Consider the following 27,844-nt stretch of genomic DNA (forward strand, 5'->3'; position numbering starts at 1 on the left):
ATACAGTGTTGTGTGGCAGAAGAGAAAAATTATTACTCCCCGTCGGGGAATCGAACCCCGGTCTTCCGCGTGACAGGCGGAGATACTGTCCACTATACTAACGAGGAAGGTTGCCGTTTACCAACGACAATTGGCTTTGGAAGAAAGCTATTATGTACTAACTGGTAGAATACAGTGTTGTGTGGCAGAAGAGAGAAATTATTACTCCCCGTCGGGGAATCGAACCCCGGTCTTCCGCGTGACAGGCGGAGATACTGTCCACTATACTAACGAGGAAGGTTGCCATTCTTCAACGGCAATTAGCTTTGGAAGAAAGCTATTATGTACTAACTGGTAGAATACAGTGTTGTGTGGCAGAAGAGAAAAATTATTACTCCCCGTCGGGGAATCGAACCCCGGTCTTCCGCGTGACAGGCGGAGATACTGTCCACTATACTAACGAGGAAGGTTGCCATTCTTCAACGGCAATTAGCTTTGGGAGAAAGCTATTATGTACTAACCGGTAGAATACAGTGTTGTGTGGCAGAAGAGAAAAATTATTACTCCCCGTCGGGGAATCGAACCCCGGTCTTCCGCGTGACAGGCGGAGATACTGTCCACTATACTAACGAGGAAGGTTGCCATCATTCAACAACAATTAGCTTTGGAAGAAAGCTATTATGTACTAACTGGTAGAATACAGTGTTGTGTGGCAGAAGAGAAAAATTATTACTCCCCGTCGGGGAATCGAACCCCGGTCTTCCGCGTGACAGGCGGAGATACTGTCCACTATACTAACGAGGAAGGTTGCCATCATTCAACAACAATTAGCTTTGGAAGAAAGCTATTATGTACTAACTGGTAGAATACAGTGTTGTGTGGCAGAAGAGAAAAATTATTACTCCCCGTCGGGGAATCGAACCCCGGTCTTCCGCGTGACAGGCGGAGATACTGTCCACTATACTAACGAGGAAGGTTGCCGTTTACCAACGACAATTGGCTTTGGAAGAAAGCTATTATGTACTAACTGGTAGAATACAGTGTTGTGTGGCAGAAGAGAGAAATTATTACTCCCCGTCGGGGAATCGAACCCCGGTCTTCCGCGTGACAGGCGGAGATACTGTCCACTATACTAACGAGGAAGGTTGCCATTCTTCAACGGCAATTAGCTTTGGGAGAAAGCTATTATGTACTAACCGGTAGAATACAGTGTTGTGTGGCAGAAGAGAAAAATTATTACTCCCCGTCGGGGAATCGAACCCCGGTCTTCCGCGTGACAGGCGGAGATACTGTCCACTATACTAACGAGGAAGGTTGCCATCATTCAACAACAATTAGCTTTGGAAGAAAGCTATTATGTACTAACTGGTAGAATACAGTGTTGTGTGGCAGAAGAGAAAAATTATTACTCCCCGTCGGGGAATCGAACCCCGGTCTTCCGCGTGACAGGCGGAGATACTGTCCACTATACTAACGAGGAAGGTTGCTGTTTATCAACGACAATTGGCTTTGGAAGAAAGCTATTATGTACTAACTGGTAGAATACAGTGTTGTGTGGCAGAAGAGAAAAAAAAAGTATTACTCCCCGTGGGGGAATCGCACCCCGTCATTCCGCGTGACAGGCGGAGATACTGTCCACTATACTAACGAGGAAGGTTGCCGTTTACCAACGACAATTGGCTTTGGAAGAAAGCTATTATGTACTAACTGGTAGAATACAGTGTTGTGTGGCAGAAGAGAGAAATTATTACTCCCCGTCGGGGAATCGAACCCCGGTCTTCCGCGTGACAGGCGGAGATACTGTCCACTATACTAACGAGGAAGGTTGCCATTCTTCAACGGCAATTAGCTTTGGGAGAAAGCTATTATGTACTAACCGGTAGAATACAGTGTTGTGTGGCAGAAGAGAAAAATTATTACTCCCCGTCGGGGAATCGAACCCCGGTCTTCCGCGTGACAGGCGGAGATACTGTCCACTATACTAACGAGGAAGGTTGCTGTTTATCAACGACAATTGGCTTTGGAAGAAAGCTATTATGTACTAACTGGTAGAATACAGTGTTGTGTGGCAGAAGAGAAAAAAAAAGTATTACTCCCCGTGGGGGAATCGCACCCCGTCATTCCGCGTGACAGGCGGAGATACTGTCCACTATACTAACGAGGTATGATGACGGTCTCGATCGACAATTAGCTTATTAAGAAATCTATGATATACAAATTGCTAGAATAAGTGTTTGTGTCGGTGAAGTGTAGCAGATAAAAAAAAGAAACTCCCCGTCGGGGAATCGAACCCCGGTCTTCCGCGTGACAGGCGGAGATACTGTCCACTATACTAACGAGGAAGGAGATAAGGAAACAATGGGGTGAAGAGTTTTTATATGAAATCTAGCAGTCGTAAATCTAACCACTTTGGAAAAACATTAAATACTCTTGTTCATCTGATTCGTTATAGCAACAGTTTTATCGATACTTATTTTATGATGCCTGCAGAGCTGATTGTGAAAGCTTCCAGATTTCTGACCCTGGCAACAAGTAAAGGCTGGAATGTGATTGGTTAACTGCTTAAATATAAAAACATCCTACACATCCAGGGGAAATGAATGAAAGGAAGCTGAGAGACAATTTGGAATTATTTAATAAGTATTCATGGACAAAATATAATTAACATCAGTCTGTGATTCTGATATTTTTTTAGACCACCGGAGAACGCTTTGATCCACCACTGCGACATAATTAAGCATAAATATTTATACTAAGCTTTGGCATCGTCTTTTAGTCTCAAAACCATTTTTTTTCGTTTTTTTTTTCATTTTGGCTTGAGACCTGGTTATCAAACCCTCTCATCTCTCTCATTTTCTGAACCGCTTCATCCTCATTAGTGTCTCGAGGGGTGCTGGAGCCTAGAGGCGGGACACACCCTGAATCGCTGGCCAGCCAATCGCAGGGCACGAGGAGACGGACAACTATTTACGCTCACACTCATAGTTAGGGGCAATTCAGAGTGTCCAATCAGATTTTTGGAATGTGGGAGGAAACCGGAGTACCCGGAGAAAACCCACGCAGGCCCAGGGAGAACATGCAAAACTCCACACAGGTGTTTGGCTAACCACTCGCGCCACCGGGCCACAGTTAACAAACCACCACACCATATTTACCAGAATTTCCCAATTTACGACATGATCTATTCCATACATGGGCAAACTACGGCCCGCGGGCCGTATACGGCCCGTTAGGCTTTTTAATCCGGCCCGCCAACGTTGTCCAAATTATGGTAAAAATCAATGACCTCATTCCCTTTCCCCTGCAATACCTTCGTTTCCCAGATAGATGGCGCACTAACTCCAGATTTTTATGCATTGGCAAAAAAGGGAGAACAACAACACAGTTCCCACTGAAATGTGAGTTTTTCTATTGTATTCATCACTCTCAATTTAAAGACTGCTTTCTTTCGTCGAATAATAATATGTTCTTCATGTTGAAAGTACATTTGAAAATAAATTTTCACCTTCAATTGTGTCTTTTTTCTTATATTTCAATCCCCAGGTTTGTCCAAATGCTCCTGGCCCGGTCCCTCTGTCAAATTTTAGTACCCATTCTGGCCTGCAAGTCAAAAAGTTTGCCCACCCCTGATCTATTCCAATTATTTTGAGGGGAACACCCCAAAAAGTCTCCCCTAAACCCCGATTTGAGAACCACTACTTTAGAGTGTGTAATTAGCGTGACGGTTCACAGGCTGGAACTTTTTAGGCAAATGGATTTTAAACTTATCACTCAAAAGGCTTTCTATCTCCTCGTCGGGCACATCCTTCATATCGTAGACATCTACACCCCGTTCGGCCTGGAAGGTCACCTCGCTGTAGGTCCAGCCAATCAGGGCCCTGAACCCACCGGGCGTCTGGAGGGAGCAGATGGACTTGTTGACGAACAACGACGAGGGATCTGTCTGGAAATACTCGTTGGTTTCCACGAAATGTTCCATGTGGCGAGGCGTCAGGGTGAAGCAGTAAATGGGCCTGCTCAGCTGTTTCTTCACCAGGTTGGAGTCGGCAAAATCCGGGTTGACAATCTCCGGCTTCCTGTTGGTCTTCTCCAAAATCCAGAAGTCTCCCTTATCCGTGAGACGGAAGCTGCCGGGAACTTGGACTTGCTCCTTTCCGGAGACCAGTTCTAACGGTTCCCACAGTTGGGACGAAGCCCCGAAGCTGACGTCCACGATGTAGGATTTCCCGTCGATCGTTACCCTGTTAACGAGGTGGCCTTCGATGGGGGAAAAGTCGCCTAAACTGGCGTTGAAGACCCTGGCGCCCAGCACGGTGACCTCGTAACCCATTTCTCTTAGCACATGGGTTAGGAGGAAGTTATTCTCCATGCACCAGCCGCCACGTCCAAGATGGACGATCTTGTGGAAGACGACTTCCAAATCCATGACTAGCTTCTCGCCGCAGTGAATGTCGAAGTTCTCGAAGCAAACGGACATGATGTGATGCCAGTGGACCAGTTTTAGGGTCGGGAGATCCGCTTTGTCACCAGGTCCGCGGAATCCGATTCTTTGGAAGTATTTCTCGAGGTTCATCGTGGCTGCAAAAGATAGATGGGATATTTTTATTCTATTTACATAGATAATAGGAGTATATTATAAAGTTTGTGTTGGTGGTTTTCACCAAAAAAGGTAATGTAGCGACGTCTTATTCAAATAGATGAATTAATGGGTGTTTGTTTCTTTGGGTTAGGGGTGTCAGACTCAGGTTGGTTTAACGTCAACTTGATTTCACGTGGGCCGGACCATTTTAGATATAATATTTAGATATATTTTTTTATAAATGGATTAAAAGCCCTGAATATTCTGTTTTTTATAGATCTAAAACAATGTTTATTTTAGCTTTTTTTTAAATATATTTTTAGATTTTACAAAATGATTTTTGAACTAAAAACACAGAAAAAATAGATTAAAAAATTACAATTACTGATTTAAAAGGGGGAAAATCAGGAAATTTAATATACATCTATACTCTTCATTTTAATTTGATCCTAAAACAGAAAGTCGGCACTCATGATTTACTTTCCCGGGCCGCACAAAATGATGCGGCGGGCCAGATTTGGCCCCCGGGCCGCCACTTTGACACATGTGCTTTAGGTATTTAATGCTTTTGTTTTGGGGCTGACAGCACAAATAGGGGGAGAGATAAAGATAATGTTTGAGAAAGATGTTTTCCAATTTATTTACATTACTTTTGTTTATCAATTAACATTATTTTCAACTTGTTTTTAGCTTTTTATGTAAATAACAATAGGAAATGTAATTTTATTTTTAGGTCATGTTGCAAAGCCGTAATGCAAAGGGAAAGTTGTCATGGATATCTTGCAAAAACGAGATGTGCTGCAAGATCTGTTACTCTAGCAAGAATTGTCTTTGAATTTGGTTGCCATTGACGCCGATAGACGTATAATTGTTACTACTGTTATCACGAAAACATTAGACTTAAAAGTTGAAAAATTACGCAGGCAAAACAATGTGTTGTCACGTTAAGGGCGCACCTGAATAATTATTCACTGCCTTTGCTCTCATTTTCGCTTTACATAACGGCACAACAACAACAAAAACTAGTTACTTGTGTCGACTTTGTACTTTAAAGTTAGTGTCGGTGTTGGATTGCACTTGGTTAAATTTAAAGCGAATATTGTGGGGGTTGACAATCTGTGAAAACTCAAAATCTGTGGAAAAAACACAGTTTAAATGTGATAATATTGAAATGAGATGTTGTAGATTCGTAATATAAAAACCTACCTTTTCGCTACAAACGTGATGTGCCCAACCCAAAAAGTCAAAATAACTTACCTTAATGCACTGATGTTTGTCATGGCTTTTCAAAATAAAACCCCTGCTTTCAACAAACTCAACGATTACATTTGGTTCATTCCGGAAGTTAGCCTGACAAAAACGACCAAATAGATCTTACTTGACAGTTTTTTTAATATTCTTTTTTTACGGTTTCATTGTAGCATATTGTATTTTATTAGAAATCGTAATTATATTTTGTTTATAAAAATTAAATGTAAATAAAAATTGTAGGACGATTGGTTTACGTTCAGATATTTTGAACGTAAATTACGTCACAGCGTAGACGTTACGTAGCCGTCGCCATAGTTGACCGTCAGCATACTAGTAGTAAGGTTTGCCTTCACTAAGTTTTATTTTCTAATTTTTGTGTGTTTTCCGGGGGTGCTACGTTCACAGTACGCTTAATTTGGGAGGAATTGAATTTTGTAGGTCAAACTGTGAATGCAAAACGGTGTAATTTACACCACGTTGTTGCTAGCCGGATACATGCTATGCTCAGTAGTGATTTACGTAAAGTTAACATTATTTTGCTAGCCCGTTTAAGGTTACGGATCTTAATGGAATTATTTTATGATTTTGTTTTTATTTAGTTTTTTTCTCCCTTATCTGAAATGTTTAAGGAAAAAAAATCTTATTTTCTTAATACCTTTCAGACTTCCGGCATGGAAACTGCACGAGAGGAAACATGCTTGATAACAGGAGGGTGTGGATACTTCGGATATCGGTAAGACTGCATTATATATATATTTGCGTTTTTAGTATTCATAACGCACATTTGAATACATTTTTGAGGGTTTGGGATGAGCTGCCATACTGTAGCAGTGGTCATACTCACCAGAAGATGGCAGCACCACTTTAACTTCAGGCTCAAATTGGTCTGTAATCTGGAGTCATTTGTTAACAGTGAACGCCAAACCAATTGGGAAATGTTATATATTCCAGATTAATAATTTATTATTTTTCCCCGTTGGAAAAGTATTCATTTTGACGTTGTGCCCTTTCCCACAGCTTGGCAACACACCTGCGTAAAAATGACGTCAAAGTCATCCTCTTTGACGTCATACCGCCGAAGAACGACGGACCGGATGGAATTACGTTTATCCAAGGAGACATCCGCGACTACGCGCAGGTGCTGAGCGCCGTTTCCGGCGTGGACTGCGTATTCCACGTGGCGTCGTACGGCATGTCCGGGCGGGAGCAGCTCAAACCCTCTCGAATCGAGGCAGTGAACGTGGACGGCACCCGTAACGTCGTAGAGGCGTGCGTCGAGTCCGCCGTTCCCAGGCTGGTTTACACCAGCACATTCAACGTGGTTTTTGGCGGTCAGGAAATCCGAAATGGAGACGAAAGCCTCCCGTATCTCCCGCTCCATCTCCACCCGGACCATTATTCCCGGACTAAGTCCATAGCGGAAATGGCCGTCCTCGAAGCAAATGGAACGGCGTTGAAGGGCAATCCGGGGGTGCTTAAGACATGCGCCCTGCGTCCGGCTGGAATTTACGGGCCCGGCGAGCAGAGGCACCTCCCTCGAATCGTGGGCTACATTGAAAACGGAATCTTTAGGTTTGTCTACGGTAAACCCAGCAGTTTGGTGGAATTCGTCCACGTGGACAATCTGGTGTCGGCGCACGCGCTCGCCGCCGCCGCGCTGACGGCGCCGGCGAACCACCGCGCCGCCGGCCAGGCCTACTTCATTTCCGATGGACGTCCCGTTAACAATTTTGAGTTCTTCAGACCTCTGGTGGAAGGTTTAGGGTACCCTTTTCCCAGACTCCGCCTTCCAGTCGGCTTGGTTTACTTGGCCGCTTTCCTGATTGAGATGGTCCACCGTCTAGTTGCGCCGTTTTATGATTTCCAGCCACTTCTGACGCGAACCGAGGTCTACAAGACGGGGGTGACGCACTATTTCAGCATGGCCAAGGCCGAGGCCCAGTTGGGGTACCGGCCCAGAGAGTACGACCTGGACGATGTGGTTGAGTGGTTCCGCTGTAGAGGACATGGGCGGAAGCCCCGAAATGGCGGCATCGGGCGACTTTTGATGAACCTTCTCGCCATCGCTGCTTTTATGGTCGCGTTGTTGTCGTTTTTACCAGTTGTCGGAAGCTGATCATGATGTGCGGATTGGTCATTTTTCATTTGATGGCAGTGAATGAGTCAATTGAGGCAGTTCTGTCCCTCAAATAAAAATTCATTTCTTAGGTTTTTGGAATATGTGACGTGATTTCCTCGTGATATCAAGAATTCTGTTCTTAAGTTCCAGCTGAAGAAAAATATAGTGATTTTTGTATTAGCTGCAGAATAAAATGTGTTCACGTTTCATTCATTATTATGGTCTTTTGAGTTTTCTGTCCATTTGTTTATACTCTTGGTTTCCAATCACACAACATTACAAAATGAATTGGAGAAATACTATATTACTGGGAAATTTATACTGTTTAGCATTAAAAAACATCTGAATTTGGTTAATTAAGTTAAATTTTGTCTAGTAGACATTTGGACATCAGCACTAGGAGTGTAATCAGCAATTTCATGATAATACTATACAGTAGAATTATTTAAATGATAATAAATATTTGCCTACGCAGTATAGTACATTAAATGGATGTTTTTTGCCATCAATGTTATGCAATGAAAAATAGCCATTTTTTAGTATTAGGTATATTTCTAGTTTTCTCATTTTTAATAACATTAAATTGTATTTAGCGTTGTATTAATTTACAAATATATATATATATATATATATATATATATATATATATATATCTATATATATATATCTATATATCTATATATATATCTATATAGATATATATCTATATAGATAGATATATAGATATATATAGAATTCAAACACCAATGTGATTGGTTGTCTGTCTTGGTGTGTGACCTACAACTGATTGGTGACCAGTCGCCCAAGGTCAGCTGGGACAGGCTCCAGCACCCCTCGACCCTGACACGGATAAGTGGTGTTGAAAATGAATGAATGAAAATGCACTGGTGATTAATAATGTGTATGTATAATTGAAAAATGTGATTAAAACACTTGTTTTATAAAAGGTTAAAGGTCTTAACGGTCCTGTAACTGTCTCAAAACTTTTGACCATGGGTGCACACTTAGTATCTTGTTCTTTGCTTGGACAAAAATCTGCTGTTTTAAAATCAAAATAATGTTATTAGTATATTAGTTAGTTAGCCTCGCTCCTTAGCCATGATTAATTTTAGCTAGAATCAGTCATTTCTAGTTGGAGAAATGAACCTCAGCTATTATCTCATCTCATTTTCTGAACCGCTGGGGGTGCTGGATCCTATCCCAAGGGACACCCTGAATCGGTGGCCAGCCAATCGCAGGGCACAAGGAAAAAAACAACCATTCGCACTTACACTCATACCTCAGGGCAATTTAGAGTGTCCAATCAGCCTACCATGCATGTTTTTTGGAATGTGGGAGGAAACCAGAGTACCCAGAGGAAACCCACACAGGGAACATTCAAAGTCCACACAGGAGGACATAACCTGGATTCGAACCCAGGACCCCAGAGCTGTGAGGCCAACGTGCGAACCACTCATCCACCAGCTATTAATAAACACTAATCAAAAACAAAGTTTACTTGGAAACAAAGTGAAGTTGGCACTCGTGTCCGCTTGAGAGTCTGTGTTGGTCCGCGTCCAAGCCCCGGGCCTCACGTTGGTTCCGAGGTGTTTTGTCGGCAAGGGCCGGCGAGGGCCAGCGAGGGCCGGCAGCCCCTCGCTGAGTTGGTCGCGATCATTGTTCCTCCTCAGCATTAACCACATTCCACTGAGGCGCATCGCATCCCGTCTCCATCCCCCGCATTCCTTTAGCGAGAACGAGTCCCCCATCTCCCTCCGCGGGAAAGCACTTTTCCGCCCTCTATTCGCTCCCTTTGCCCCTTTGCCTAACGTGTTTTTCTTCCATTTGTCATTTTTTAAAAGAATCTCATCGCTTTATATCTAGTCCCACTGACTTTTTTTGTCCGCGTAGGGAGAAACGTAAGACGACCAAACTCCAGCCAGCGAGGTGAAATTCCTCCGCGCAGCGCGCCATTGACTGTAAGGACCTTTCAACTTAACAACCCCCCCAAAAACTCAAGTTGACAAACCGTCGGCTCAGTAGCGCGTTTGAAAGACTTTGTTATTGTTGTTTTGTTTCGTCCACAGCCGCAACGGGCGCGGAGAAGACGGATATGCGGCTCACGACGACCGGGAAAGAGACCTTAGCGCCGCCGCGTTTGGAATTTTCGCCGTGTTTTGTACCTCCCGAGCGGACCTCCACTAGTGGTCCGCGCTAACTTGTTTCCGGACTACAAGAAACTACAAAGACAACAACAACATGGAGCAGTATCGGCACGACGTGGCTCTGTGCGCCGGCCAAATGATGGACGAGCTCTCCTTGTACGACGTTTACCGCCGCCAGGACGCCGTCGTCGTCGCCGGGGTAAGGGACCGGGAGCGGGACTGGGACCGGGACCGCGACCGGGACTCGGCGTCGACCGCGCTCCGACAACAGCATCACACCGTGGAGAACTTCACCACGGGGAATAAAGTATACAACGCGGCTCCGGTCCGGCCGGTCCAATGCGGCCGGAGCGTCCCGGTGGATTTCTGCACCCCGCAACGAGAGGCGGGCTACGTAGCCGAGGAGGGCTGCTGCAAGTCCGAAGTGGCCTTGCCCTGCTACACGGGCGCTTCGGAGAGGCAGCAACGGCGTTACTCGCTGGAGGTGCACCGGTACAGCACGGGCTCGGCGTTCGACGCCCTCCACGCCCTCCACAAGCCGCTTCCTCTGCCCGGCAACAGGTGCAACAGCGTGTGCATGGACGGCCGGCACCACAGCCCGCGCTCCAGCTTGGCGTCGTCCTGTTCCTCGTCGCAGGAGCAAGGCAAGCATGGAAGCCCCCGGTCGAGCCTGGCCGTGGCGGTGGCGGCGTCGGTCACCCCGGTCCAGGTCCCGGTCCACTGCGAGGGCTCCGGCGTCCTCAGCCCGAGATCCAGCTACGCCAGCACGGCCAGCGACACCAGCAAGCACTCCAGTCCCAGAACCAGCTTGAACAGTTGCGACTGCTGCAGCAAGCCCAGCAGCAACCGGACCAGCGGGATCAGCATGGGCTACGACCAGAGGCATGCCAGCCCCAGGTCCAGCACGGCCAGCCAGTATTCCTTCACCACTAGTCCCAGGTCCAGCTACTCGGACTCGCGCTACGGACCCCACGTCCGGGACGATTTGGAAGGGGGCGCCCCGCTGGTGGCCAGCCCCAGGTCCAGCATCTGCAGCCAGGACGGGAGCGCCAGGGCTCCGGTCTGCGTGCTCAGCCCCCGTTCCAGCATCTCCAGCCACAGCTCGAGGAGCTCCCGCAGCTCCAGGGGGTCCATGAGCACCTACCCGGATCTCCAGATGCCCTCGCCGAGGGCGTCCGCCGTGCTGGGGGGGCAGGACGAGTCCTTTCTGCAGGAGCTCCAAGTGCAGGAGCACCCCTCGTCTCTGGAAGGGACCACCAAGACGCCCATGGCGGGCCAGAGGTTCAAAATGCCTTACCAGGTGACGCCGAGTCGGGATAGCGGGCCGAGTCAAGCCGAGAGGCGGCTGGAGGCGCTCACCTTGGAGCTGGAGAAGGAGTTAGAGATGCACATGAAGAAAGAGTACTTCGGTAGGTGGCTTTTGGTTTCTTCCTTTCCCGAACTGGACTTGTTCATGGTCCCAAAAACAAGGATATAAATGTGATTCTATTGTCAAGCCTTGTAAAGTGTACCAATTTCACGACATTGCTTTTCCCCACTCTACGTTTATTTAAATGTAGGGGTATCGATCGGGTGGAGTGGTAAGGTACTAAACTTTAATATAGATTAGAGCACATGTGTCAAAGTGGCGGCCCGGGGGCCAAATCTGGCCCGCCGCATCATTTTGTGTGGCCCGGAAAGTAAATCATGAGTGCCGACTTTCTGTTTTAGGATCAAATTAAAATGAAGAGTATAGATGTATATTAAATTTCCTGATTTTCCCCCTTTAAATCAATAATTGTCATTTTTTAATCAATTTTTTCTGTGCTTTTAGTTAAAAAATCTTTTTGTAAAATAAATATATATTTAATAAAAAGATAAAATAAACATTGTTTTAATCTATAAAAAAACTGAATATTCAGGACTTTTAATCCAGTTCTTTTAATCCATTCATAAAAAAGAAATCTAAATGTTATATCTAAAATGGTCCGGCCCACGTGAAATCAAGTTGACGTTAAAGCGGCCCGCGAACCAACCAGAGTCTGACACCCCTGGATTATATTATATTAGATTGGATAACTTTATTCATCGCGTATTTGGGAAATTTCATTGTCACAGGAGCAAGAGGGTCAGAATACAGACACAGGAAAATGCATTTTAGACATAAATAGGTAATATATAAATAAATATATACCTAAATAAATATATAAATTCATAAATATAGAATTAAATAAATATATTAATAAATAAATATATAAATACATTACAAATAAATATATACATACATTAAAAAAAAAATATATATATGTATTTTTTAGTACCTTTAGTACTTTGCAAAATTTGGTGCGTGGTAAATTTATTTTTAGATTAATATTCTTGTTTCATTGACTGAAGTTGATTTTGTTTTCCCAAAACTGTACAGTGTTACACTTTTTATTCACCACCAACTAGGGAGTCGGGCACGACTGACATGCCCTGGCACACGAAAAACACGGATGGCGGTCTAGACAAAATCTAGGGAGGGCTTGTCTTGACTCATCGCCTGCCTTGGTCATACATTCATTGTATCAAAGAAAATGCACCTTATTTCTCATTAACTTTGTCAGAGCGGAATTCATTGAACGTTATTTCCACGAAACTTGGAGCTGTTCTGTATTTGGGTTCAAAGGTGCAGGAATGCAGTTTATTTTTAACCCCCCGGGTTTGAACGCTCAACATCCTGCGCTTGCCACACGGACGGACGTCTTGCGAAACGGGCACACGAGGGATTCGGCATCCTGTTTTTGCGTTCGTTCAATGCCGACTCGCGCCCCGTCGTCTTGGTTGTTAGCTAACCTAATTGACGCAAAACAGGTCCAGATTATTTTTTGGGGGGGAAAACCTACCTTTGAAGTACGTTGAAAAAAAAAACATGCGGTAATAGAATATCTCTCTTGCAAATAAATCAGAATGTCAACTTCCACCAAGGCTGAAATGCACACCAGAGGAAGTACAGTGAAGATAAGATAAAATTACCCTTTGATGACTCCCACAGAGGAAATTTGGGTGTTCACGGTCGAAGGTAATGCGGCACATGGTTTAAAAAAATGGAAAAAACAAAAAAACACAACATGGTTGAGAGAGATTTGTTTGGGGAAGCTGTTCAAAATCGATCTTGGATCGATTAAATATGTTACAGCTGAACATTGAGAATCACCTCAAATAAAAACATTTTTTCTGATTAAATCACAGAAACGTGCTCGGTTAAAAATGGCGTATTGGAAAAGCTCAGATGCTAAACCAAGCCATAAAGAACATTCACTAGGGCTGTGCTAGCATAAATGTGGAACAGCATTGATCAGAGCGAGGCAATGTCTTCTTTATGTTTAGAAAATCTGAATAAAAGTATTTTAGTTCTTTTACTATGAAATTGATGCTAGTATTTGATTACTCAAATATGTAGACAGCAGTGAACCTTTTTTAAAATTATTTTCTGTTGTCAAACAAGGAACTTGACAATTCACAATAGGCATTTTATCTCTATAAATCTCCAAGTTCTGTAACACTACATTCAGTGACTGTTTCTTTCTAAGAACATCTTAGTCACAGGAAGACAAAGAACCTAGACTAAAACTCCCATTTACTTTATTTATTTATTTATCTCAAGCAGAGAGGAAGTATTTTCACTGTGAGTACAGTATTTAAAGATACATTATATTTAGACATTAATACATTACAGTCTTTTGACATGCTTAAAGCTGTCATATTTAATAAATATACACTTTTTGATCATTGTACTTGTATTTCTGTATAGGTGCGAAAACGTGTATTGTGGTAGTTATAATGGGGGTGATCCTACATCGTAGTTTTTTATCGCGAACATGTCTGGCCTACATTAACCGCGATATTCGAGGGATTACTGTACTGCTCATCCATTGTTAGGTGACATCCCAAAAAAAAACAACATCACGTCCAGGTCTATTTAAAAGCCAATTCTTGTTGAACTAGGACACATATTGGTCCATTCATTTCCCCCCCCCCCCATGGTTGGGTGGTGGGATGGCGTCCAGTCGGTCGGTCTCATGTCCTGTCGACACCCTGACCCGGGACTGACCCCAAGCAGGCTTTGACCCCACACTCCCTAAGGAATGTGACCTCAGGTGACGTCATCATGTCGAGCTAATGTTGTCTACAAATACTTTTTTAATCACAAGGTCAATGTGCTAGGTTGTTATTATTATTGATATACACTAGTGCTGTTGTGTAATTTTGGCAGGTGGGACATAAAGTGTGGTTTGCAAAAATGTTCAGATACTTTAAGAAAGAAAGGACCAATGAATTCTTATTTATTTTTTATTTTTTATTTTTTACAGGTATCTGTGTTAAATGTGGCAAAGGGGTGTACGGAGCCAGTCAAGCCTGCCAGGCTATGGGGAATCTTTATCACACCAACTGTTTCACCTGCTGCTCCTGTGGTGAGTGAAAATATATCCCAATATCTCATAAAAGTATAAAAGTGTCCTCCTGTAAATGTGCGTGTGGACAGAACATATTGATGTACCGTGGGTATGTAGGTTTGGACAGCCTTGACATTTTCCATTATTTTTATTTGTGTCATTGGGTGTTTGAATCAGAAACTTAATTTTCATTTGTTAAAAAAAATGGTAGATAGCAACATTGAAATAAGATTTTCACAGTGAATGTGAAGAAAATTGGGTTCCTTTGTCATTTTGTTTTGAAGCGGTCAGTGGATCCAAAACAAACCGTCAATCAAAATGACATAAGGGTGAGAATACAGACACAGGATTTTTTTTTGACATAAATAAATAGGTATTAAATAAATAAACAAATAAATAAATATAAATAAATAATTTATAATAAATTACATAAATAAATAATATATAATAAGATTAAATAAAATAATAAATAATATATAATAAAATAAAATATCACCACATGCAATGGTAAAAAATGCATTTTAGTATTTGTGGTAATGTACATCTAAAAACAGGGTGTTATATAAATACTTTAGCCACTGTTGCCACAGAACTAAACCCCCAAAAGAGTCATTCACTGTCCACAAAGTCCAGTTCAATGTTCAGTGAATGTCTACAAACAAAAATGTAATGATTTACAAGAGATGCACATAGCTGGTGCATGCCTCATCAAAAGTCATCCATTCAGCAAAACTCTCATGAAATGGAATCTATTTTCTGGCATGTTTCTATGGGAAATAGTATTTTCCGGGTGTTTCCTGGTCAAGTGTAATAACTTCCTGTTTTTACGTGTTCCCTGGCAACCAGCAATAGAGCAGAGCGAACTAAACTAATGCAATTGGCTGGCGTGTTAGTGTATTTTTGCAAGACAGAACGACACTAGTGAAGCATTATGAAATATTTGAATGCCACACTGAGGGGAAGTCTAAAAAAAACAATTCACACTTAAAATGAGGAAAAAATGGAACTTAAAAATAGAATATGAATAAGAAACATCATTCCTTGCACCCACACAAATGAAATAATGGCTTCTGCTGTGCCTTGATCACGAATATGAAGAGATTCCACACATGCTGGCATTTGAAATATGCATCAGATTGAGAGCATTGAAGCACAATCCAGCAGTCACCATGGCAACCACATAGTACAGTCTAAGGAAAAAGTTTGACGATTTCCATTCCATATTTTCATTTATAAATAATTAAACCATGGCAAGTAGTCAATTAGCGGCCAGCCAATCACAGGGCGCAAGTAGACTGATACACACACTCATAGCTAAGGACAATGCAGTATATACCTTGAGATACGAGCTTAATGTGTTCCGGGACCGAGCTCGTATGTCAATTTGCTTGTATCTCAAATCAATTTTCCCCATTTAAAATAACCAAATACAATTAAATTTGTTCCCACCCTCTGAAAAAAAAACACCTAAAAATAGGATATCGCAAATAAAGTAATCCCTCAATTATCGCGTCTTCACTTATCACATATTCACTACTTAGCAATTTTTTTCCCGCTATTAATTATGATTTTTTTTTCTTTTAAGTTCATAAAAATGTGAAAATCCATGCTGAAACTCATAAGCGGCAGCCACTTTTGCTAATAGGATTCAGCGCTGAAGTAAAAATGAATAAATAATTACAGGAGTGACCCTACTTTGCGATTTTTCAATTATCGCGGCCATGTTTGGTGTTCATTAACTGCGATATTCGAGGGATTACTGTACATGTTTTTAATTCATCATGAATATCCTACCTAGCATTCGCATCGTATGCTTGTATGTCAAATTTATCTCTGGGTAAAAAAAATTGCTCGGGATTTTCCTCATATCTCAATTTTTTTGTATGTTGGGACACTCATATGTCAAGGTATGACTGTAAAGAGTGTTCAACCAGCATAAAATGCATGTTTTTGGGATATGAGCGGAAACCGAAGTACCCAGAGAAAACCCACGCGAACATGCAAACTTCATACAAGAAGCTGTCAACATGTCAAGTGGTTTGCTTGTTTAAATCTGTAGCAAAAAGTTGTGTAGTTCTTAAGCGGTGGTCTGTGGCTACTTGTCATTCATTTCTGAAAGCACTCGAAAAATTCCCACTCAAGCCCCGCCCTGCCTCTGAAAATTCTTTATTGCCACCCCTCGGCTTCCCGGCTTTTGAAATTCCTCCGATTTCGGCATTCCACGGAATTTGTCTTCAAGGCTGTAATTAAATATCAGATTCAGTCAATACAGTGTATAGTGTGTGTCGGTGGTTTCGATGTTCCAGTCACCCGACTCCAGCACCCACAATCCTTTTTTCCTTTACCCGGAGAAATGAAGGGTCTGGAAAAAAAAAACCTTTTAGCCAGGTTGCCTCCATTCATACATGCGGTCCATATGGATACTGATCTACCTCTGGAAGCGCAGAGAAACTAAAGCTGCATTCTTTCCTGTTTATTGTGTGAGAACAAGTGTCCAGTTCCTGGGATTGTTGAGGTTTTTTTTTCATTGGAGTAGCATCCAATGCGAGAATTATGCTCGCTTTTTATTGGAGTTGGGGATCAGGTTAGCGAACGAAGCTCGGCAACCCACCCCGTTCCTCCGCAGATGAACATAAAATAAAATCCAACCGGAATTGTAAAAAAAAATACAGTAATCCCTCGAATATCGTGGTTAACGTAGACCAGACATGGCCGCGATAATCGAAAAATCGAAAAATCACCCCATTTATTAGATGAGATAACTTTATTCATCCCGTATTCGCGAAATGTTACTGTCACAGTAGCCAGTTATATCAATAAATATATCAATAACAATATATAAATAAATAGATATATACATAAATATATAAACAAATAAATAAATATATAAACAAATAAATAAATATATAGATATTTAAATAAATATATAAATATATATAAATAAATATATAAATACATATACAAATAAATATACAAATAAATATACAAATAAATATACAAATAAATATATAAATAAATAAATATACCGTATTTTCAGAACTATAAGGCGCACCGCATTATAAGGCAGACCGCATTATAAGGCGCACCCTCAATAAATTACACATTAAAAAAAATCCATTTATAAAGCACACTGGATTATAAGGCGCCCTGTCTATTTTGGAGAAAATGTAAGACTTTTAAGTGCGCCTTATAGTCGTGAATATACGGTATGTATAAACAAAGGGGATAGAAATAAATAAATACGGAAATATATACATAAATGAATAAATACCGTGAGAAGAACTGACGTAAAAAATAAGGTAAAATTTCACTCAGATTTGTGCATATCCTAGTGTCATTTATTAAGATGTTTTATTCATAGCTATTACTCATTACATTTTTATCATGACTAGATCATTTATGGCTAGCAGACATGCACCTGCGAGAATTTATGATGTTGCTCACGCTGGTCCTCTGTGTGCTCAGGGAGGTTGTTTGTATGCCCAGACGTATGAAAAATTAGCGGGAATATTGATCATAGGTCATGTAAACGACTCTGATGTATCATTTGACCTCAAGTTGAATGGGAATGTTTTCTTTTAAGCCAAAGTCTTGTCATAACACCCTCCTGTGATAAATCAGGAGCTCCATCCGTGTGACCATTCAGTTATTTTTTTTTCTCTTGGCTTTCATTTTATTTTTGTTGTTGCCCAGACATTTCTTGCTGCTCGCCTTGGGCTTTGTTTAACCATGCATAATTGAGCCCTCCTCTTGGCTCGGGCCCAGGGTTGCACCCTTTTTTTCATGAAATGGCCAAGAATGCCAAAAAAAAAATACAAAATAAATTAAAAATGGCCATCCTCCACTGCACTGGAGCCAACCTTTCCCAAAAGACCGCAATCTGATGATCAGGGAGACTTCCGAGATCTGGCATGGCAATAAAAAAATTAGAAATCTGTCCCAACCCAAATAAAAATGATAGATGGGTTGATTGAAAAAACTTTTTAGACCAATTGAGTGTGATTAGACCTGAATTTCCTTGGTTGCAGTAGCAAGACAGACACAGAAGACATTATAGACCTAGCTAAAAAAAAACTGGAGCCACACACAGAAAGTTATAGTATATTATAGAAATCATGTTAAACAAAAGGAGATAAGGTCCATGCTCAAAAGAAGCACAATTTTTCACCTGAAACATCATTCCAGTCCAAAAAAAGACACCTGCGTCCATGCCAACCTGATTGTCCAGACTCGCGGCCCTCATCTTTATTTTCCCTAACTTTCCCACTCGCGGCTTGATTACACGCTGATTGGAACATCGGATAAGACTCGTTGGAATGTTGCCGTTTGCTTTTGACGTTTCCCCCTCTCTCCTCATTGGCTTGGAGACAATGAGTAGTCCAAACTCGACTCTGTACTCTACGTCACAGGTGTCAAAGTGCCGGCCCAGGGGCCAAATCTGGCCCGCCGCATCATTTTGTGTGGCCCGAGAAATAAAATCATGAATGCTGACTTTCTGTTTTAGAATCAAATGATGATAGATGTACATTACATTTCCTGATTTTCTCCTTTTTAAAAACTTTTTTTTTTAGGTCAAAAAGCATTTTGTAAAATCTAAAAATAAATATACAAATATTTTCCGTTTTCCACTTCCAAAATATGATTAAAAGACATTTCCATTACTAAGAAAAAAAAGCTCAAATAAACATTGTTTTAGATCTATAAAACAGACTATTTAGGCATTTTCATCCAGTTCTTTTAATCCAATTTAGAAAAATAAAAATAAATCTAAATATTATATCTAAAATGGTCCGGCCCACATGAAATGGCATTGACGTTAATGTGGCCCGCGAACCAACCCGAGTTTGACCGTGTGTGGTCGTTTGGTCGCCGGTCGTTTGGTCGACGGTCTTTTGGTCGCCGTCTTTTGGTCGCCGGTCTTTTGGTCGCCCGGAACCAAACAATGGGCCACCAAAAGACCGGCGACAAAACAAGGTAAAACAACATGGTCTACGCATCAATAAAAGCCAACAATGGCCCTGAGCAGTTTCACTGAGCGAACATGTGAGTGACGTAAGAGTTTGTATGTACATGCGTTGTCCCTTTAAGAAGCTACGTCAGTCAGGGTCTTAACAAGTTCTCCAACAAAAAACAATAAAAGTCCGGGAAATTTTGAGCTTTTCTTTAGCCTAATAATTACTGGGGCATTAAGTATGACTAAATAATAATTTGCAGTTTGTATTTAGAGAATTTTAGCAACGATTTAAATGGTAATTATCAATAACCTTCCTTCCGGGCGACCAAAAGACCGGCGACCAGACGACCGAGTACCGAGTTTGACACCCTTGCTCTACGTACATGGTGTTTCATCCATAGCCACTCAACATCCTCACTTGAGGGAGGCCCGCTCGATTCGATCAAGTCCTAATTGTGTCCGGGAGTCTGTCGAATTGAATTGAAAAGTATGGCAATTCACCCCGCACATTTAGAGCAGTCCACCTGTTAGCCTTCTTAAGTCACTTTCTGTCCCAGGTGGGCCATAAACTGCTCCCCCGGCCTGACTTTGCACGCCATTGCGCTTTGATTGTCATTCTTTGGTTGTCCAAAGACTGCTGGATTGCAGAAAATGCAGCTTGTGCTTTGCGCCTCTGCCTAGTTTGTCTGCCGACAAAAGGCCGGAGGAGAGCAAGGGGGCAGGCAAGGGATACCACCCCGCACCCCCACATCTCCCCAACCTCTTTCGGGGGGGTGTTGAATGGGACCAGCTAGTGACCTCAGGCAGAAGGAATGTCCCCGTTTGCTCAGTGGGCCCGCGTCAACGCCGGGGCCCTTTGTGTCAACCTCCCAGACTCCCAGAAAACCTCGCAACACCTCGCCCCCCTTCTCTATAATCTCACTCTTCCTGCGAGGTTGGGCCTTTTGAGGACGCCAGGGTGGCTTCCTCCCCGTGCTGGCTAGAAATGCTAATTGCTCCTCAGTCTGCCTCGTCTTAAAAGTCTCACCTATTGTGTGGGCGGCATTCCTGGGCGCCCCGGCCCATTTATGTGGGTGTTAACGTATGACCGTCTCCAGCGTGGCGGTGACGTTTGAAATATAGCGATTGCATAAATTTCAACCAGAAGAGCCTTTTTTTTGCCAATGAAACCAACCGACGGTGGCCCGGGACAACAATTAAATCCCGACTAACACTGCAGATTTACGATTGGTCGATGTCAGCCCACCCCCCCACCAACCCCGTTCACCCCTCACCCCCCTCTCGTTTGGCTCGAGTGAAGTCATTGCGCCGCCGCCGAGTCGCGCCGCCGCGTTTAAACGAATTTGAATAGGGAGGCGAGTCCTGAAAGATCTGGCATGGCAGGGGCGGGGTGACGACAGGCAGCCTCTCCATGCTGGATTTAGGCCTGATGAATTAAGATTCACCCACTGGAATTAAACTCGCAATCAGAGTGCAACATAACATTGGGAAATTATGCTGAATTTTGCCCCCTGTTTAAGCAACAGCAAGGGTGTCAGACTCGGGTTGATTCGCGGGCCGCGTTAACTTCAACTCGATTTCATGTGGGACGGACCATTTTAGATATAATATTTCGATTTTTAAAAATAAATGGATTAAAAGCCCTGAATATTCAGTTTTTATAGATCAAAAACAATGTTTATTTTAGCTTTTTTAAAATATATTTTTAGATTTTACAAAATGATTTTTTCTAACTAAAAACACAGAAAAAAATGGATTAAAAAATTACAATTATTGATTTAAAAGGGGGAAAATCAGGAAATTTAATATACATCTATACTCTTCATTTTAATTTGATCCCAAAACAGAAAGTCGGCACTCATGACTCACTTTTACCCTTTGCCTTGAGATACATGTTAAATTTGAGATACGAGCATCTACGAGCACTGGCCGTACATGTTGCTTTTTTTTTTTGCATTAATTCGTGCAAAATTAAGGGGAAAAACAATGGTTCCAAAGCAGCCCAGTGCAATGAAAGGTTAACCATCATTTCCAAGATGCGTGATTAAGCTCGTATCTCAAGGTATTTCTGTTCTAAACTTTGGCGTCCTATTTTAACGCTCCCAGAAAAGCAGCAAAACTGGAACCCACTCGGCGTTGACTGTAAACAATTGACTATCCCATCATGCTTCCACCAAACAAGCCTGCAAAGCACAAATGCTCATCATATTAAAGACTTTTATGGGTCGCACGCAGTGTTGAAAAGCGTTTCAAAGCCTCCCAGTTGCCTTCACGTGTTAACGACGGACTTCCCGTCTCCAGTTGACTATTATTGGCGTGTTTGTGAGCAACTAGCACAATGCACGGAAGAGGAAGAGGCTAGAATGTGTTTTTAGCGGCGGGTGCTAGGGGACGTGCTAATGTTGATTTAAAATCCCACCATCAGAGTTTTTACACACTACTTAAATAGCGGTTTCCCGTCAAAGATCATTCCAAGATTAATTATCAAGACTCACACAAAACCATAACTTTTACAATTCCCCCCAAAATATAAACATTGTAACCGTTTGCCTCCTCATAGTAGAAACCGATGATAAATATACTTGAGGGTAAGGCTTCCAGCAGAGGGCACATGATAGCAGTAAAGTTCAGTTTTAATCAAAACGACAGCAGACGCCAAGTTTCTGAGGTAACAACACGCATATTTATTTATTTACTTACTTATGTATTTACTTAGTTATTTACTTATTTGTTTACTTATTTATTTGCTTATTTATTTACTTATGTATTTAATTATTTATTTATTTACTTATTCATTTACTTATTCATTTACTTATTCACTTACTTATTCACTTACTTATGTACTTATTTATTTACTTATTTGTTTACTTATTTATTTGCTTATTTATTTACTTATGTATTTAATTATTTATTTACTTATTTATTTACTTATTCATTTACTTATTCATTTACTTATTCACTTACTTATTCACTTACTTATTTACTTATTTATTTACTTATTTACTTATTTATTAACTTATTTATTACCTATTTATTTATGTCTAAAATGCCTTTTCCTGTGTCTGTATTCTCACCCTCTTGCTACTGTGACAGTGAAATTTCCCGAATACGGGATGAATAAAGTTATCTAATTTAATCTAATCTAGTATTACAGATATGAGATGAAATGTCCGTGCACTTTGGTGACGTGTTTCTCTGTTTTTTTAGGGAGGAGATTGCGAGGGAAAGCGTTCTATAATGTCAACGGAAAGGTCTACTGCGAGGAGGACTTTTTGGTAAGTCATTTTCAACGTTTGGAGATCCCGTAAGATAAAATTTGAAAACGCACAATACAATTACAGTGTGGGAACACCCTTCCAGTTCACTCAGATTTTCCTCCAATTACCCTCCCTAGAGGAGGTTAATTAGCTTGCCTCTAGAGGAGGGGGATGACAGATGGTCCTCGCATGCGCATTGTCACGCATGTTTTACAAAAAGCTTTACCTCAGTGGCGGGCAACATACGGCCTCTCGATGTACAGTAATACCTCGACATACGAGTGCACCGATATACGAGCAATTTGAGATATGAGTAAAATTTCGAGCAAATATTTATCTTGAGATACGAGCATACAGCTCATAAGAAGATCATGGGCACTGTCTTTCTGGTCGCAACTCCCTCGTGTAATGTTTCTAAGAGCACTGGGCGGAGCGTTGCATTTTTTTCAGTGTTTTTTTTCCCTGTTAGTCAGTGCGAATGGCGGAGCTTGTTCGCTAATACGAGAGGAGTATACTACTTCTCGTTGGTAAGTGGCCGTGCGTTATCCTATTGTGAGGACATTTGTGTGCATCGTTTTGGGAATATTTTGAAGGGAAGACAAAAGCAAACAACCCTCGATAGGTTGCGTCTAAAAGTCAGGGTGGAGGCGGGGCAAATAGAGCCAACCCAGGAGAAGAAAGGTATCAAAATTTCAAACAAAATTAGAATTAAGTTGAGTGTAAGGTTAGATTATACTTATTTTTGAGTGTGTCTGCATCGTAATCCAAGTTCATTTAAATTTGTTTATGTTATGTTACGAGCACGTTGCCATGCAAAAAGTCTCTCTCGCTCTCTCCCCTCCGCGAAATCCATCTAATTTTAGTATTAAACATCATAACCACTAGTTATTTTGTTACTCTTTTAATAGATGGCGAATTAGAACAAATAAAAATGTTTGTCCAATCCAATATCCTGTTTTTGGTGTGTTATCAGAGGGTTGGAACAAATTAATTTGTTTTTAGTTCATTTCTATGGGAAACGTTGATTTGAGATAAGAGTAAATCGACACACGAGCTCAGTCCCGGAACGCATGAAGCTCGTATCTCAAGGTACCACTGTAAATGGACGTGACAAAAGAAAAGTCAAAACTAGGACTTCTTCTGATCATCTCCGCAGTACTCCGGTTTCCAGCAGACCGCCGACAAGTGCTTCGTGTGTGGCCATCTAATCATGGAGATGGTGAGCACACCGTTTTTTTTGTCCTCCATATTGTCAGTGCCATAAATCCATACCTGTCAACCTCTGCCGATAACTGCCCTTATAAATGATTATGATTCCCCTTACAAACCCCCCAAAAACCTTACAAACACCGTACGACTCGTACGGTGTTTGTAAGGTTTTTGGGGGGTTTGTAAGGGGAATCATAATCATTTATAAGGGCAGTTATCGGCAGAGGTTGACAGGTATGTAAATCCAATGTGGTAACGGACTTCTTGTATGCTTCTCACGTGGCGGTGAAGATCCTTCAGGCACTGGGCAAGTCCTACCATCCAGGCTGCTTCCGCTGTGTGGTGTGTAAAGAAGGTCTGGATGGGGTTCCCTTCACTGTGGACGTGGAGAACAATATCTACTGTGTCAAAGATTACCACACGTGAGAATGGGGCTCCGCTTTCTAACACCATGGATTTTTTTAAATCCGTTTTGGGGGTTGCCATCTTTGTAGCCTCTTTTACACTCCCTGTAAATGACAAAGTGCTTCTGCGATCTTCCAGTTTCATCCGCAGATTTTTGCAAAGTACCGTATTTTTTCGCATATACGCCGTATTTGTCGCTAAAAAAATGATGACTGAAGCGAGGGTGCGGCTTATACGCGCACAAATTAGTCATAATGCAAGACAATGCGGCCGATACGGTCATTTTTTTTCAAAATAGAGAAAAGATGAATAGATAAGATGCTTAACAAAATTAATTTTGACGTCTAGGAATGAAATTCAAGGGGAAAATAAATATATGTTGCTTAAAACTCGCAAAACTTCAATTTGTCTACGGCACATGTGTCAAAGTGGCGGCCCGGGGGCCAAAACTGGCCCGCTGCATCATTTTGTGTGGCCCAGGAAAGTAAATCATGAGTGCCAACTTTCTGTTTTAGGATCAAATTAAAATGAAGAGTATTGATGTATATTAAATTTCCTGATTTTCCCCCTTTTAAATCAATCATTGTAATTTTTTATCATTTTTTTCTCTGTTTTTAGTTCAAAAATCATTTTGTAAAATCTAAAAATATATATAAAAAGCTAAACTAAACATTGTTTTAGATCTATAAAAAACTGAATATTCAGGGCTTTTAATCCAGTTCTTTTAATCCATTTATTAAAAAATATCTAAATATTATATCTAAAATGGTCCGGCCAACATGAAATCAAGTTGACGTTAAAGTGGCCCGCGAACCAACCCGAGTCTGACACCCTTGGTCTACGGAATATGCAATCCACCAATGGATTTATAAAGTATCTCAGAAAAACCACGCGCGATGATTTTCCCTTCAAAGTAACATATTTGTACTCCCTATTAAAACCATGAATATGGAAGTGAAAATTATGAATCAGGGAGCGTCTTATATGAGAGAAATTGTCAAATCAACGATTTTAAGGGTGCGGCTTATACGCGAGGCGGCTAATATGCGAGAAAATACGGTAAATATGTTCTTGAGACTAACCATGTTGCCTTCTGGTCCTTCATCATTGCAGGGTTTTCGCTCCCAAGTGTTCCTCTTGCGACCAGCCCATTCTCCCAGCTCAGGTAATCACTTCGTACGCTGTAGATTTACCGCGTCGTACCGTAACTAGGACCTCATTGCTGGTCTTTAAATATCTCAACGGCACGTCTGTCCGTCCCGCAGGGCTCCGAAGAGACCATTCGGGTGGTCTCGATGGACAAGGACTATCATGTGGAATGTTACCACTGCGAGGTAAGCCCATAAAACACGATCCGCCATTTTGGCTCGTTCTGATTTCCTAAAACTCCTCAATTTACGGTCAACGAATGATTGTCCTCCCGCCCCGCCAGGATTGCCACCTCCAACTAAACGACGAGGAGGGTCACCGCTGTTACCCCCTGGACGGCCACCTCCTCTGCCACGGTTGCCACATCCACCGACTGCAGTCACAGGGTCCGCCCCCAAACTACCCGCTCCACGTCACCGAGCTGTGAACGGGAGCGTAAAAAAAAAGGGGTTGACGGCAGACCCCCGCAGATCACCTCAGGTGGCCCGAGCGGCCAACCCGCCCCAACCTCGCGGGACGCACGGCAGGGCGACGTGTCCCTGCGTCCCTGGGTCGTGGATTGGCCACGCGTGGTGGCGGGGTTACCCTCCTTTATGCGCGCCCCGTTTCTTCCTCACTGGCGGGACCAGTCAGTCCCAATATGGCCGTGTCGTGTCCCCGTTGGAGGGGGATATGGGATACCTGAATCCTCAAAAGATGGCCGGAGACAACCCGCCCCGAGTCCTCAGGACGGAAAGCATCCGTGTATGCATCCTCCTTTAAACCCACTCACGCCGACGTAACCTGGCAACCCCATGATGTAACTCCCATAAGATGCCAAACTGCCCTACTTTCTTGGACACGTACGTTGGTGTCCAAGTGGGGTTCTTTCATCCACTCAAGCCCCCGTCGACTGTACTTCTTAGGTTAAGGTCCTTTTTACCCCAATTCTTCATTCCAATGGCAAAATAATCAAACTTTGGTGCCTTAAAACACATACCTGTCAACCTCTGCCGATAACTGCCCTTATAAATGATTATGATTTCCCCTTACAAACCCCCAAAAAACCTTACAAACACTGTACGACTCGTACGAGTCGTACGGTATTTGTAAGGTTTTTTGGGGGTTTGTAAGGGGAAATCATAATCATTTATAAGGGCAGTTATCGGCAGAGGTTGACAGGTATGAAAACACCAAGTTGGTCCCACTGCCAAGCTTCAGTGCACGACTTGGAAGTCCCACTTATACCTCGGGGGGTCTATTCGCCCATGTTTCCCAACCACTGTGCTGCGGTACTCGGACGTTTTGTCGAAAGACATTTGGTCGACCGGACGTTTGGTAGAACGGACGTTTGGTAGAACGGACGTTTGGTAGAACGGACGTTTGGTAGAACGGACGTTTGGTAGAACGGACGTTTGGTAGAACGGACGTTTGGTAGAACGGACGTTTGGTAGAACGGACGTTTGGTAGAACGGACGTTTGGTAGAAAGGACGTTTGGTAGAACGGACGTTTGGTCGAACGGACGTTTGGTCGAACGGACGTTTGGTCGAACGGACGTTTGGTAGAACGGACGTTTGGTCGAACGGACGTTTGGTCGAACGGACGTTTGGTCGAACGGACGTTTGGTAGAACGGACGTTTGGTCGAACGGACGTTTGGTCGAACGGACGTTTGGTCGCCGGGTTGTTACTGTTGAAACCGGCTCTCAAAATTATAATCATGAGAGAGAGTGAGTTTAATATCTAAATATCTAATATCAAAATATCAACAGTAAACTCTCTGTCATAATTTGACAGTGAGCGAACCCGGCGACCAAACATCCGTTCTACCAAACGTCCGGTCGACCAAACGTCCGGTCGACCAAACGTCTTTCGACAAAACGTCCGGTCACGCTGTGCCGCGAGCCACGGTCAGGTGTGCCGCGGGGAAATTGCAAGTAGTCGTACAACGTAATATTCCGAGAGAAAAATGAATATAACGACAGTAAAATGGAACTTTTCAATTATGATCCCATTTCAGTATTGACAAGGAATCATGTTTAGTTTTATTGCTGTGCAAGCCAGCGATCTTTTTTAATTTTTTATATTTGATTGGAAAATTTCTTGAGCAAATTGCCGCAACAAGATACAAGCCTCTATTTTTTCCATCTGACATCCAATGCAAAATGGCGCCCAGGATTCTTCCGAGTCAGGCGCTGTTATGAATCATACCCAACGTGACTTACTTCCTCCCCCGACTCACTTATGCCCTACGACTCGTCACCTGACAACCTCAACGAGTCTCGACTGCTTTTTTTCCATTGTGTCATACATACCCCCTCTCATAGAATCCTTCCCTTCAGTTGCACCATCGGTTTCTATCATGCAGAGGCAAACCGTTAGAAAAAAATCATTTTTATTGCGTA

General features: G+C 42.4%; 3 protein-coding genes and 12 non-coding genes across 19 annotated transcripts; 2 read left to right on the forward strand and 13 right to left on the reverse strand.

Annotated features, from left to right (window-relative positions):
- Nucleotides 1-35: 35 nt before the first annotated feature.
- trnad-guc (transfer RNA aspartic acid (anticodon GUC)) lies at nucleotides 36-107 on the reverse strand. Its single transcript has one exon. It is a non-coding gene; the product is annotated as a tRNA-Asp (tRNA).
- Nucleotides 108-204: 97 nt separating this feature from the next.
- On the reverse strand, nucleotides 205-276 carry trnad-guc (transfer RNA aspartic acid (anticodon GUC)). The gene has a single exon. It is a non-coding gene; the product is annotated as a tRNA-Asp (tRNA).
- A 97-nt stretch (nucleotides 277-373) lies between these two features.
- trnad-guc (transfer RNA aspartic acid (anticodon GUC)) lies at nucleotides 374-445 on the reverse strand. The gene has a single exon. It is a non-coding gene; the product is annotated as a tRNA-Asp (tRNA).
- Nucleotides 446-542: 97 nt separating this feature from the next.
- Nucleotides 543-614, reverse strand: trnad-guc (transfer RNA aspartic acid (anticodon GUC)). Its single transcript has one exon. It is a non-coding gene; the product is annotated as a tRNA-Asp (tRNA).
- Nucleotides 615-711: 97 nt separating this feature from the next.
- On the reverse strand, nucleotides 712-783 carry trnad-guc (transfer RNA aspartic acid (anticodon GUC)). Its single transcript has one exon. It is a non-coding gene; the product is annotated as a tRNA-Asp (tRNA).
- A 97-nt stretch (nucleotides 784-880) lies between these two features.
- Nucleotides 881-952, reverse strand: trnad-guc (transfer RNA aspartic acid (anticodon GUC)). Its single transcript has one exon. It is a non-coding gene; the product is annotated as a tRNA-Asp (tRNA).
- A 97-nt stretch (nucleotides 953-1,049) lies between these two features.
- trnad-guc (transfer RNA aspartic acid (anticodon GUC)) lies at nucleotides 1,050-1,121 on the reverse strand. Its single transcript has one exon. It is a non-coding gene; the product is annotated as a tRNA-Asp (tRNA).
- Nucleotides 1,122-1,218: 97 nt separating this feature from the next.
- On the reverse strand, nucleotides 1,219-1,290 carry trnad-guc (transfer RNA aspartic acid (anticodon GUC)). Its single transcript has one exon. It is a non-coding gene; the product is annotated as a tRNA-Asp (tRNA).
- Nucleotides 1,291-1,387: 97 nt separating this feature from the next.
- Nucleotides 1,388-1,459, reverse strand: trnad-guc (transfer RNA aspartic acid (anticodon GUC)). The gene has a single exon. It is a non-coding gene; the product is annotated as a tRNA-Asp (tRNA).
- A 270-nt stretch (nucleotides 1,460-1,729) lies between these two features.
- Nucleotides 1,730-1,801, reverse strand: trnad-guc (transfer RNA aspartic acid (anticodon GUC)). The gene has a single exon. It is a non-coding gene; the product is annotated as a tRNA-Asp (tRNA).
- Nucleotides 1,802-1,898: 97 nt separating this feature from the next.
- Nucleotides 1,899-1,970, reverse strand: trnad-guc (transfer RNA aspartic acid (anticodon GUC)). Its single transcript has one exon. It is a non-coding gene; the product is annotated as a tRNA-Asp (tRNA).
- A 279-nt stretch (nucleotides 1,971-2,249) lies between these two features.
- Nucleotides 2,250-2,321, reverse strand: trnad-guc (transfer RNA aspartic acid (anticodon GUC)). Its single transcript has one exon. It is a non-coding gene; the product is annotated as a tRNA-Asp (tRNA).
- Nucleotides 2,322-2,596: 275 nt separating this feature from the next.
- LOC144065627 (arylamine N-acetyltransferase, pineal gland isozyme NAT-10) lies at nucleotides 2,597-10,318 on the reverse strand. 2 transcript variants are annotated; one of them, XM_077588627.1, is made up of 2 exons: nucleotides 9,427-10,318; nucleotides 2,597-4,557 (listed from the first exon to the last, which is right to left on the reverse strand). In XM_077588627.1, the coding sequence occupies exons 1-2, from the start codon at nucleotides 9,674-9,676 to the stop codon at nucleotides 3,680-3,682; spliced, it is 1,128 nt and encodes a 375-aa protein (XP_077444753.1). In that variant the 5' UTR covers nucleotides 9,677-10,318; the 3' UTR covers nucleotides 2,597-3,679. The 2 variants fall into 2 exon arrangements, with proteins under 2 accessions (XP_077444753.1, XP_077444761.1); XM_077588635.1 differs by lacking the exon at nucleotides 9,427-10,318 and adding an exon at nucleotides 5,816-5,909.
- On the forward strand, nucleotides 6,053-8,144 carry sdr42e1 (short chain dehydrogenase/reductase family 42E, member 1). 3 transcript variants are annotated; one of them, XM_077588602.1, is made up of 3 exons: nucleotides 6,053-6,145; nucleotides 6,472-6,542; nucleotides 6,827-8,144. In XM_077588602.1, exons 2-3 carry the CDS (start codon nucleotides 6,481-6,483, stop codon nucleotides 7,923-7,925), a joined length of 1,161 nt encoding a protein of 386 aa, XP_077444728.1. In that variant the 5' UTR covers nucleotides 6,053-6,145; nucleotides 6,472-6,480; the 3' UTR covers nucleotides 7,926-8,144. The 3 variants fall into 3 exon arrangements, with proteins under 3 accessions (XP_077444728.1, XP_077444735.1, XP_077444743.1); XM_077588609.1 differs by having other exon boundaries at nucleotides 6,109-6,150; XM_077588617.1 differs by having other exon boundaries at nucleotides 6,143-6,243.
- wtip (WT1 interacting protein) lies at nucleotides 9,612-26,430 on the forward strand. 2 transcript variants are annotated; one of them, XM_077588591.1, is made up of 9 exons: nucleotides 9,612-9,886; nucleotides 9,995-11,481; nucleotides 14,404-14,505; nucleotides 22,649-22,716; nucleotides 23,855-23,917; nucleotides 24,199-24,329; nucleotides 25,426-25,477; nucleotides 25,578-25,646; nucleotides 25,745-26,430. In XM_077588591.1, the coding sequence occupies exons 2-9, from the start codon at nucleotides 10,167-10,169 to the stop codon at nucleotides 25,886-25,888; spliced, it is 1,944 nt and encodes a 647-aa protein (XP_077444717.1). In that variant the 5' UTR covers nucleotides 9,612-9,886; nucleotides 9,995-10,166; the 3' UTR covers nucleotides 25,889-26,430. The 2 variants fall into 2 exon arrangements, with proteins under 2 accessions (XP_077444717.1, XP_077444709.1); XM_077588583.1 differs by lacking the exon at nucleotides 9,612-9,886 and having other exon boundaries at nucleotides 9,897-11,481.
- Nucleotides 26,431-27,844: the final 1,414 nt, after the last annotated feature.

This window comes from Stigmatopora argus, chromosome 2 (genome assembly GCF_051989625.1).
Source record: "Stigmatopora argus isolate UIUO_Sarg chromosome 2, RoL_Sarg_1.0, whole genome shotgun sequence".
In the NCBI taxonomy this organism is placed as follows: domain Eukaryota; kingdom Metazoa; phylum Chordata; class Actinopteri; order Syngnathiformes; family Syngnathidae; genus Stigmatopora; species Stigmatopora argus.